Source organism: Haemaphysalis longicornis, unplaced genomic scaffold (genome assembly GCF_048455015.1).
Source record: "Haemaphysalis longicornis isolate Haplotype H1 unplaced genomic scaffold, Haemaphysalis longicornis Haplotype H1 scaffold_12, whole genome shotgun sequence".
NCBI classification, from domain to species: domain Eukaryota; kingdom Metazoa; phylum Arthropoda; class Arachnida; order Ixodida; family Ixodidae; genus Haemaphysalis; species Haemaphysalis longicornis.
Genome location: NW_027526225.1, coordinates 3,532,833 through 3,545,144, shown reverse-complemented (window position 1 = coordinate 3,545,144; position 12,312 = coordinate 3,532,833). Strand labels below are relative to the sequence as shown.

The following is a 12,312-nucleotide window of genomic DNA, read 5'->3' as shown; positions in this document are numbered from 1 at the left end:
TCCGCACACTCCATACAAACGGTTTCCAGCGAAACTGTAGCGCGCGGCCGTCCTTTCTCACCGTAAGTTGCGTTTTTGTGGCATTTTGTGTGGTTCGCGCTCCTCCCCGGGGCTTCACAAATCGTACACTGCCTGCTCCTCATTTGTGCGAATGACGCTCGGCCTACGCTTTTCGAATGAACGCGCAGCTGGTGTTTGCCATTGCCTCGTTGACGCTGCCCCGCCCGCCCTGCCGTTCGCCCCTGCCCGCCATTGTCGCTTGCTGTCTGCTTCACGCAGTAGCTCTGTGCGCGCGCGCTCTGCTGCAAAAGGGACAAGCCCAGCCACACTCTCCCCCCTCACTTGCAGCTTCTGGTTTTTTCACGCATGCGTGTCGGGTTCCGCCGGAGGAATTCATGCGAATAAACTCGACCGCCGGATTTTCCTTTCACTTAGCCGCATAAAGGCTCGGTCTAAAACCGGATCGCCTGTCTGTCAAGACTTCCGCGCACGTTACAGATTCGTAAGTGGTATAAGTTATTCCGTAATTTCCCACTACGACGCGTGTGATAGCCCAGGTCATGTAGCTTCGGGGTGTAAAGTTCCGCAAACTTGAAATTTGCTCGAGATCAGATGTCTGAGCTAGGCCTCCCGATTGGACACAGGTACCGCATTTGTGGCAAAGCGTGGGTGCGAGACAGCGCAGTTTGTAGTTGCGGCCGCTGCTTTCACTGAAGGCGGCACAGTATGACGCTAGGATGCGTCACCAAAGAGTGGTGAGCAATTGCCTCTAGACCGGCTGTCACTCCTGTCCTAAATCAAATGTGTGTCGGGGAAACGTCTACATCGTGGGCGGCGTTGACCGTGACAGTAAATTCCTTACCGCCACCTTGAGGTATCAAGTGAAATCCCGGGTGGCATGCGGCCCTGTATGCCACACAGTAGGCCACTTCTACTCATATGCCCCATTAAACTCGGAGTGTGAAATTCATAAACATCCCACCTTAAGAGACCCAGCAACGCTTTTCTCAACTTTTTCTCGAAATCCTAAATGCTTGCAGAGCATAGTACAAAAGCACTGAGGAGTTAGATTAGGGGGTCCCAATGTACCTAGGCCAAATCAACTAACTAATAACTGTCTCAAAAGGTTTCTCTCTCTTTTCCGGTCTTGGCATTCTTGTACCGCTGGAATTACGTCATTACTGCTCTGTGTAGCCGCTATTAGCCGGCTTTCCTTCAGTTCCGGTAATGAACGCATCCGATAGTCACTTTAAAACGAAAGCCACAAAAGAAAACCATATACGGAAGGAATATCGGCTGCGACGAGCGAATAACGCACTGCCGCTATCTTATAGCCTTGGCAGTCCTTCCAGACGCCAAGTGAAGAGCGAAAGTGCTTATCAAGAGCGGTTTGCGCCTGGGTCTCCTCAGCTTCATCCGGACGTATTTCCACTGCGCTAACCCGGCACTCAGCTGCACCTCAGCTATGGAGAGCTCCACTCCTAAAGGGGAGCAATACCGTGTGAAGCGGAGCCAGCCCGCCCGTCGAAGAACTTCGCTGCGATCCGTAAAGTTTTTGATCTAGTTGTTTACACTAGGCAACTAATGATTGCGGTTTAAGAGCGAATAAGATGACGCCAGCGCATCCGTAGGCATTCAGTGGCCACACGAAAGCCGCTCTACATCAAGCTGCTCGGGGAATTTTGTTTTAACATTGCAGCAGTGTTATGGTCCAGAGTGGAAGTACATTGATGCGGGACTATTCTGCCAACCTATTTGAAGTAAAGATAAAATTGAAGGTGGGAAGGAAGGAACGAAGGAAGGAAAAAATAAAGGAAGGTAACGCAGCTGTACGCAACCTCAAGAAGATTACGAAGGTTTAATTCCACGAGCAGCCGACTGGATTCTCCGCTGCCTGAACGACCCCATTTGTCCTAGACTCTTGGTAAGAGCGCTTCTTTCATTTTTTCGAAGGGATAATCAACCGACGTCACCTTGGAGGGCGCACGATATGCTGTGTCTTTCCTTCCGAGCAAGTGTCGCCAGTATTACGGCCAACGCTAGGATTCCTCGTTCCGCGCAAGTGTTACTGCGATTACGGCGAACGCTGCAGTTTTTGGCCAATCTCCCTAAGTGGGTATGCTTGGCATGACATACGTGCGGCGGGGACGCTGGGCATCCGCCGCGAGGCACACACGCACGAGGGGTCGCCATTTTTGTTTTAAGTGCGAATGCACTTCTTAAGCGAGCCTGAATCGTCCGCCGCCGTCGTCCGCATAGCAACAGCTGCGGGTGCGCGCGCTCCTCGTCTTCCTCCTCGTCTCCCCTAGCAACGGGGGGAGATGGGCGCCCGCTACTCTCCTCCACCTCTCTCCGCTCAGTGACTGCGGGTGTTGGGCGCCTCCTCTCCACTTCGGGCGGGAGAGCACTTCGGGCGGGAGAGCGGGCGCTCCGCATTCCGACGCGTTAGGGCGCTCGTGTAGCCCTCGCCGTAACAGCGGGCGCTACTCTCCTCCTCCTCTCTCCGCTCAGTGACTGTGGGTGTTGGGCGCCTCCTCTCCACTTCGGGCGGGAGAGCACTTCGGGCGGGAGAGCGGGCGCTCCGCATTCCGACGCGTGAGGGCGCTCGTGTAGCCCTCGCCGTAACGGCGGGCGCTACTCTCCTCCACCTCTCTCCGCTCAGTGACTGCGGGTGTTGGGCGCCTCCTCTCCACTTCGGGCGGGAGAGCACTTCGGGCGGGAGAGCGGGCGCTCCGCATTCCGACGCGTGAGGGCGCTCGTGTAGCCCTCGCCGTAACGGCGGGCGCTACTCTCCTCCTCCTCTCTCCGCTCAGTGACTGCGGGTGTTGGGCGCCTCCTCTCCACTCCAAGATCACGATATCTACCGTAATCGCGCAAGAACCATAAAAGGAACCATGGTAGGGTTAACACTTGAGTATAACAAATCAGCACCCTTTCCAGAAAACTCGGGTTGGAAACTCATAGCTCAAATTGGACTTGGGCTCTACATACTATATGGAGAGCTGACAACCGGTCGAGCATCACAGTAACGGAAGGGCTGCCGAAATATGGGACTGCAAGTGGATGAAAACCATCAACTGCATGGAGAGATAAACTCAAAGTTCGCAGGCAGAGGCTCCACGCATTCTGAAACTCTATGGCTAGACGTGGGCATCGCAAGCCGAAAACTGCTGGAGAAACATTGGAGAGTGAGCCCTTGGTTTTTCGGTGGATACAAGTAGGCTGTAGACTGCGACGACGATGATTAATGATGGCCGTAATTATACTCTAAGTGCTCTTATTATGGTATAATTTTATTGCCCTCAATGTGTATGCAATGTGGAGCATAAGATTAGGACATACATAGCCATTTTTTTGAATAAACAAAACCTAAGAAACAAGAAAAAAATTAAAATATCTTCGTATTTTCTAAGGTTACGATGTTATCGCACGCAAATCAACTGGCGTACCTCCAACATGTGCTCTTCAACATGATACCAGCTACTTATGGGCACCGGCGCGCGAGTTTGGGGGAGGAATTCGGCCAGTGTGCGCCACACTGTCCCATGTTTCATTATATAGGGCATCACCCCGCACTTCTACGTCGTATCTTTCCAACCACAGCGATCTGTTTCGATTGGTTCACATCAAGCGGATTTGCGCACACAGGCAGACGGGCTGAGTTGGTTAGCAGCTGATCCTACTTTTATCCGTGTTGAATTGCGACTGATTTGAAACTGCTTTTTGCAGCGAAGTTGTTTAGCAAACCGTAAATTTTCGTGGCCGCACTTAAAAATGCCAATGCTGAGCCCTCTCACGGAAGCACGGGCCTCGCGGTGAGTGCCTGGCAGTTAGAAAACCAAGAAAATGCCGAGCGCTCGTGTGTGCGTGCCTCGCGATGACCGCCCTGCGTCCCCGGGTTACGTTTGTAACGCCAAGCGTACCACGTAGGTAGATTGCCAAAGGTTGTGGTGAGCGTCCAGCGAAACAAAAAAAAATTCCCTCGCACTTCCCCGAGGGGGAGAGTGTGTAAGTGCGAATGCACGGTTGTTGATTGCGCGATTACGGTAGATATCGTGATCTTGGAGTGGAGAGGCGTCGTCAGCGGCATCATAATCATCCGCGGTACCACGCACCAAATTAGAGATGGAACGCAACTCCGCGCCTGGGCGGTCGCCGCTCTTTGGCGCTCCCACTTCTGGCCAAGCTTAGGCAACCTTAAATGTAGGAGCCACATCTGCTCCACCGAGATGACATCTCCTTCCTATAAGCTGTTCCAAGCTTCCTTAAGACACTTATTATTGGTACGCAGAAGGCACCTAACAAGCTGGTTTTAAAGAGAACGATCGACCTTCCTATAGCCATTTTAACGTTGATTCGGTGCCGAAGAATGCTTCAGTTGTGAAGAAATGGCAAATCAAACGCTGATAAAACGTAACCAAAACAACGACTGCAGCCGCTGTTTTGTCACAATAACCCGGAAGAAAGCGAGGCAAAGATGTATAGCTCTATAGAACCAACCGCCTACAACAGTGCAACCGCGTACCAAGCGGTTTCGTAAGTTTCGGCCAAATCAGTCGTGCTTTCCCGAACTTCCCTTGTTCTTCGCAGCTCCGTACAACTAGGCAAAATGTTTCTTCATGAGATCCGTGAGGAATATTGAACGATCCTTTTTAGAATGCGCGAATGTTGGCCCCGAATTAAACGGTCGTGCGTACCTTGCACTATTCCTCGAAAGCGATAACATCACGCCAGGTATGGACAAATAGCGCCATCCAATGGCAGCCAGGAAAGACGGTGCGCACGCCAGACGTTTTGAGCACTTTCGGTGCATGTTGCGCGGTATACCCGGGGGCAGCGGCACCTGTCTTCACGTTTTCGCTATTTTCTATCTAATTTTAAACAAACCTACGACTAATAGTGGTATATGTGTGTTGTCGGTGACCTAATCTATCGACGTAGAGCAACGTGTATTTTGACTTCAGCAGGCTTATACATATACGTGTTTCGGCAGCATAAATTGGGATGCGTTGGTCCGTGTCAAACCAGAAAAAGGCGAAAAACACGCTCCTGGGAAATTTTTGACTTTTCGGGTTTGTCCCATAAACATGGATTTTTAGAGTCCGGGGTGGCAAAAGAACGATGGGCGAAGACTTCCTTATGCACGATTCTGCCACGAACGTGTCTTGTTTGTTTCCTTACCAGCACCCAGCAGGCCCTGCTATCTTATCCTCTTCAACGAAAGTGCGCATTTGCTCTTTCTGTCGTATGCCGGGCTGGGAAATCTTGCCTAGAGAGGAGGTTTCACCCCGTTGTCACAAGCCTAGCCTATTTTTCTGTATTGATAACAATCGCGGTAAATTTCGCAGCATTGTTGTTGTGGTTTGGGGTAAAGGAAAAGGAAAGCAAGTGCACTGGGGAAATTTTTGAGCCTGACAAGAAGCTCACCTGCATACAGCCCAGTGCGGGGGGAGGGAAGCATTATTTGTCGACGCTCGAATGTGCGTTCTATTTTGTTGAATTGTGTTTCTTTGTGTTTCCTTGTTCGTGGCGGGGTACGACTTCCCTCGTGATTTCGATTGGAGAATGACGAGAGCTACATAACGCCGCGTATTAAATTTAGGACAAAATTTCCGACGATGCTCCTCAGCGTCGTGGGAAAGAGTGGGCCGAGGTCTTGCTGCAAACGCCCACGTAGTACCATAATGAACGTGTCGCGTTTATGGAACACATGAAATGGCTCTTCCGGCGACCTGACCGTGGAATGACCGAAGATAAGAAGTAAAGCTTTGTAATCCGTGGCGTGAATCAAGAACGTTGTGATGCGAAGCTCTCAGTCGGAGGGAACGACGACGATCACGTCGCGGACACATGCCCGTGAAGGGATTGTCCTCGTCTCGGCAGGGTAAAAAAGAAGAAGTGGTAAGCCACACGAGCCGATGACGGTGAACGCGAGTGGCCTTTGAGAGCCGGCCACAACGGACGGGTGACGAGGCCAGACTGGAACGAGGGAAGGAGGACCATTGCAGTGGAGGAGTTCCGAGAAGACGGTTCGAGGAGAGCGGTGTCCAGGAGCCTATCAAGAGCTCATCGGGTTTCGGTGAGCCAAACCCAGAGGGATCTACCTAACGCCAAGGCCTCGCCTGACCAGCAGCCTATCCCCCACTGTCCTGGCCCGTGGCAGGCACATGCGCTGCGTCGTGCCCCGGTTCCGAACGACCACGGGTTGAAGATCATCGTCTACCGGCGGCTACCGGGTGCCGACTGCCCCTGGCCTTCCGTGACGTGGCGCCTGGTGGTTACCAGGTTCCGCGCACGACCGTTCCTGCAAGTACCGTTCCTGGAAGAGCTGCGACGGAGCAGCATCCTCAACGGCCCAGCACGCGAGACTTCCCGACGCGGCCCTCAGCGTAACGCAACGCGACATCCCGACGCCCCGAGCACTACGCCATGTCACGGTGAACTTTTTAAATGCAGAGCATTTCAGTAACTCACTTTGTCAGCCGCTTTGACGTCCGTAGTCCGCACCGCACCCCTCCCTACTATATAAAAAAATACTATCCGGCGCCCGGTTTCGATCCCTCGACCCTGCGGGCGGAACGCAATGTACATGGAGCTCTACCCACTGCGCCACAAAGTCGACACAGATTGGGACGCTATGAACGCGCCTTATATCGTTGACTCATTCAAATTACTGCTGACGAGCGCTCTCTCGTCAGCAGTTGCCACAAGTGCAACATTAACGTAACGCAAACTACTTAACGTCGTGCGCACCCGGAAATGTTCTGCATTTGATCGTGCCCCTCGCGAGGGGGATGTTTCACTGCGTCTTCTCTCGGTCGCGGGACCCGTGGCGCCATCTGGCGGAGGTGCGGCACAACTCGTAGCACTTTCTTTGAAAAAGCGCCTCGAAAGCGCGGCAAATATGAAATAGGGATGACGCGCTTTCGAGGCAATCCGCCGATGCGGCTGCTTTGTGCACAGACTCCGCGGCGAGCGTCCCGGGATTTTTTTTATGAACTTTAGAATACATGTTTAATGAGCTTCTAGAATAATTTTAATGAACTCTTAGAATACATGTTTCATTCGTAACCTCTCAAAGTCCCTCGTCTAATTAACTGGTGACTGTGGCTAGCCACAGTCGCCAGCGAACACACCCTACTCAATAACACTGTTTAGAGTGACATGGTTGGTGGCGTCAAGCATCAAACGCAGTCTTCAATTACGGCCGTCGCACTGTGGGCGACAGATCATTCCAAAATCATACCAATAACGGCAGGAATGCCAGCCGTGCGCCCAAATAGCCCGAATCACGCTGTGTCGCTTGTTGCCATTGCTTGTGCACCCCCGCTGTCCTCGTGGAAAGAAGCGTAGAACATGCCCCTTCTGTTAGACAACCAGACTATAGTAAAATCTAGAAAAACAACAGCATCGCGCACTTGTTCGCGATAATGCCAGCGCGGAAATAAGGCGTAACTGCGTACACTACTCATCTCTCGTTCTCGGCAGATGGCAACCATTCCATCACAAAACGATGGGGCCTTGAACTGGTGTTGGCTGCAGGGAAATTTCGAGCGTACTTATACCGCCGCCGTTCTACCGTTGAAACTGACGACCATGCGCTGTGCTGGCAGGGGGGGGGGTCATTAAATACCCCTCCGAACGTTACAGACGCGGGGCTCTACGGATGCAAGACGACAATGTGCACAACGACAGTGACTGTCTCGTTACTCTGTCGGTACTTCTTTCTTCGCTGACATGGGTGTCGATGGCTATTTGCTGGCAGTTTCGGATTTCCTCTATATAGGCGTACAGCAACGCCACTATTCTTCGTTGCATGGAATCATCGATCGCCTTGAATGCCCCCGCTCCTGACCCTTTTCTAGGTGCCCTCATCGTCCGCGAGAGAGCTCGCTACCAGTGCAACTGCCATTTGAGTGGTGTCACATTCCTCTAGGTGTAAATAAATTCTCCGTGACGCTGCTTTGACTGGTCACTAGGTTGCTACACTAAAACACTAAAAGCCACACGGAGCGCCTTTGTCCAGGTGTGCGTTCTAGAAATCTCCCAATCATTACGTCGGTGATTGCGAGGTCTCCCAACCGTGGGAAGAATATCTACGCTCCCCGAAAGCTACCATCAGCCCCTGGGTGTCTTTTCTAACCCCTTTTGCGTCGACATGAACCTGCTCCGCCCGCTCCCTGTAGACCTTTCTTACAAAAAGTGGATGAAAGTTGCTACCGTCTACAGGGCCGGTAGCGGATGTATCGCGTATGGCATCACGCCTGCCCGTCAAGAAGCTGCGCCATGAATGTTGCCGACTTCGGAAGCGTCATCGTTCAACACGCTCTTCCGTGGAAACTTCTGGAACTGTGACTCTTCGTTTGTATGTACACTATTTGATGGCATACTTTTCCCTCACTCCACCTGTCCCGGTCTGAACAGTGTATAACCTAAAGACTAAAAGCCAGGAAAAAGCCTTAGCAAAACAATCACTAACATGCTGGACATGCATGCCTTCTCTGGCTACGGAGAATAGGTCGCCTGCTTAAGTAAATTTGCTTACAATTGTTTCCTTTAAAATGCAGTAGCTATTTGTCGTTTTATGTGTGATGTAACCCTCCTTTTTTGGAATCTACGACCTGATACAGTTGCCTTGGCGACAGCTCACGCCCAAGGAGCAAGAGCTCTTGGGCTACCCACTGCACCTATTCACGCCGCCAAGCCGCGCAGGTATTTCCGCAAAGTTGATGCCCGGGTCGCCTGATTTTACAAGACAGTGAGACACGTGACATGTCCAGCATGGAGTTTCTCCCGGGGATTAAATTACGCTACTTCCGGATAAACAGAAAAAGTGCAGTAACTTGGTAGCCTCTTCGGTGCTTCCACAGACAAAGAGGACCATTTAGGACTGAAGTGCCCCCTTAAAATGTGTCTCAACCGTGCAAAGAGGTAATATATAGCTGAAATGACTGCATGTAAAAGCGCTATTTCATACTTCATTTCATCTATTTTTGAAGGACTAGATTATTGTCCACGTGACGCACCAGAAGATTTCTGTAGACACCTCCCGCCTGCACAGACACGTTCAAAATACGATTCGTTGATGCCTTCCAGTATTCCATCATCTAATGCAAGTACATTTGTCGTTATAAGGTGCTACCTAACAAACAGAAGCTGCCGCATGTTTATAGCAGAGAAAAAAAGCCCCAGCGGTTGTCAGCACGATCGTTCAAACTTGATTGGCAAATCGGTGACAGGAGAACCTGTGACAACATTAAGTTGTAGAGAATAACTTTACCAAGTAGGCATAGTGCACTGCCACTGAATCGATGTAGATCTGGGTAGCACCGGCCTTGTTCTTGCTTGACTGGAAGAAAAAAAGCACTCATTAAATTTATGCTACGAGATCACCCACAAAGCGTGAGAAAACATCGGAACTACGCGTTTTCCTGCGCGCCTCATAACATCCGGAATCCGTTCATTTTGTGATCGAGCACATGCACATCCTATAAAGCATTTTCGTTTCTCGGTCTTACAACTGGTCATTTAATATGAATTTGTGGTGAGGGTAATGTACCTCGCAGGTTCTTTTCAGGTGTTCTGTGGCGACTGGGACCTGCCACATTTCCAATAATTAGACGAGGATGCTTGACAGCGGAACAAACCTATATTCTTAAGGAAACCCGTACACATAACAATAGACACGATTACACCAGAAAGTAAATCACCCCTCAAAATAAATCACACATACCTAACCCTACGGCATACCAAACCCCAGAAAAGCACCAAAAGAAGTCCCCCCCAAAAGGTTCAGGGTGATGAGAAGTTGTACGTAGGGCGTCGTTGGTGCCGGTGACAATGCGAGGGGTGGCGTTGCTGCGCTCTTATAACGGCGTAGCACTTTCCGGGATATCGACGAGGAACGTGCACCGTTGTCCTCGTTGACAACGGTCTCCTTGGACCGTGCACTGACAGTCGCCGACGGGCAGCCGACGTCCAAGGGCAGAGCACGCCTCCGCAATTCAAGAGTCGCGCCTGGGCTCCAGGATGCCTAGGGGCCAGGCAGACCCCTCCCTAGCTCGGGTCCCGAACATCCGACGTGCTTCGAGTCTTCAAATTGGACGTAGCACTCCACCAACCTGCTCCATCAACTCCTCCCGGAGTTCTCCTCTGTTGTTACCCCTAGATCTTCGGTTCTGGCCGCCTCTTATTGGTCCACATCAACCCCTGGTGTGGCTTGCCACTTCTGTCTTCTCGGCGCAACCACACTCAGGGCAATCCCCGCTCGCCGCAGGGGTGCCAGGAGCACCCTCTGAGTACGTTCTCGCCACGGCGTCGTCTTCGTCATCGTCAACACGAGCGTCACACCTCATGATGTTGACGGAGCTGTTTCTCGTTTATGGTGTATGCCGAGAACAAACAAGCAATGTGTTGGGACATGAGAGGGGAGTAGGAGTGTATGCCCATATGTCTTCGTGAGGAGGGCATCAAGGATTCGGGTTGTGCACGTGTAAGGTTAAAGAAGTGTAGGTGTTACAAAACACGTTTGAGTTGAACGCTGTCGACAAGTCGGAGGCGGTGCTGTTCCACGATTCCGGGCTGTTTGTCAGCGATCCATGAAATGATCGACGCGCGTGGTGTAGGTAACACATTTGTTTACGGGTTGGAGAATGGGTGAGGGGGATCTGTGTGTACGAGGGTGAGGTCTAACACTAAGTTTAGTGGGTGTAGTATTGGGTCAGAGTATACAACAATACAATCCGAACACTTCTATACCCTTATTGTCTACAAAGGTGTAGTACAGGTATAACAAGGGTGTTTGGAGGTCATTACACCTTTTAATAGGTTACAACACATTGTGTAGCTTTTCACCCTTTTTGTGTGGCAAAAAGTGTGTTGCCGGTGACTGACTACAACACCTTGAGTGTTCTGTAGTGTGTTGCAAGGGTGTGAAAGAGGTATGTTATTTGATTACTGCGACTTTTGGTAATGCGTATACCCAGTTTGAAACACTCCGACATTACCGATTGTGGAAGATGTTGAAGTCCAACACCGTAGCTTCTTTTGAAGCAGTGAGGTCCCCTCCTTATTTAGATAATATTATTGCTATGACATTACCAATTCTTCCGCAATATTTTTACAACGTATCAATCAGGGGTAGTCTGAAAATGTTATTCTTGTTAGTACTGGGGGAAATTAGGAATTGTGTTGTTATTCAAGCTGACTGACAGCACTACTTTTGCGTATTTTATATATGGTTTGCAGTACGAATCAGTTTTCTAATAAAGGTATAGAAAAATATAACCGTGAAAGCGCATACTGAAATTTTTTCCTATTCTAATCGTCTCCAAAAGCCAAAAAAAGTGCTGCAATGCCGTTACACCTTTCTTGTTTTTGTCCTAACACAGGTGTGATTAGGGTGACGATGGACGGACGTTTTGAGGTTTTGTGTTCAAACACCCTTTCTTCGTTTTCGATGTAATTATGCCAACTAGACACGCAAACTTTGTCACTTGATGAAAGAATTAAAATGACTATTCAGTTGCCAGAAAACAGCGGAGCTGGGTTACTGCATACCTTCTGGTTTTGCTACGTTATTGCTAGGTTTGCCAAGTTTCATTAGGTTTTGCGAGCTTCTTGCTTTCGTGAGCTAAGAGTTGAGTGGTGAGGCCAAGTATAGCTGGATTCTACAAGGCAGTTCCAGTGTGTCGCAGACACTGACAGCGGATCTCATGGGGCAATTGGTCGACCCCGAGCTTGGATGTTCCTCCAGCTTTGCGCCACTCGTGTAAGCTACGCAATTTTTTCTGCGTTTTAGTAGCCCAAATAGAATACCTCCTTTAAACAGGTATTGTAAGGGGTGAGCACACGCATATACCATTTGTGCTCACAATTGAGCAGCAGAAAAGCCGACTTTCCTGTTGTAATACCCCACCTGAGATAATGCGCCCTCTACAGGCGGTGCAGTTTTTTTGGCATTTTTTGCTAACGCCTCCGGCCCAAATTCAAGCGTAAACACCTAACACAATTACATGTCTTATTGAAAATATTGACTGCAGCAGTTTCCCCAATCCCCCTTACAATAAAAAGACGTTGAATATGCGCATGAAGAGTTGTATGTGCTCAATTTAGAAGTCATAGTTGCAAAACTACTGTTAAAATATTGGATTTCTGTGACACGTCAACCGACCCTTTCAGATAACTTTGCTGGCTATTAAAGCAAGAGCAGATGTACTGGTAAGGATATACTCGCTCTCCCCGTACATGCCATAGTTTTCTTCTGAATTCATTCGTTGTCAAATTTTGACTGGTGCGTGCTAATGTGTCTGT

The 12,312-nt window shown here is 50.2% G+C and overlaps 1 protein-coding gene across 2 annotated transcripts in view; it reads right to left on the bottom strand.

Moving 5' to 3' along the window:
- The window catches only part of LOC144162269 (uncharacterized), a 100,004-nt gene that overhangs the window by 13,262 nt on the left and 74,430 nt on the right, over positions 1–12,312 (bottom strand). For both annotated transcript variants that reach the window (XM_077692747.1, XM_077692748.1), the window contains one exon: positions 9,281–9,349. In XM_077692747.1, the coding sequence (XP_077548873.1) occupies positions 9,281–9,349 (69 nt within the window). The remainder of the gene's footprint in view (positions 1–9,280; positions 9,350–12,312) is intronic.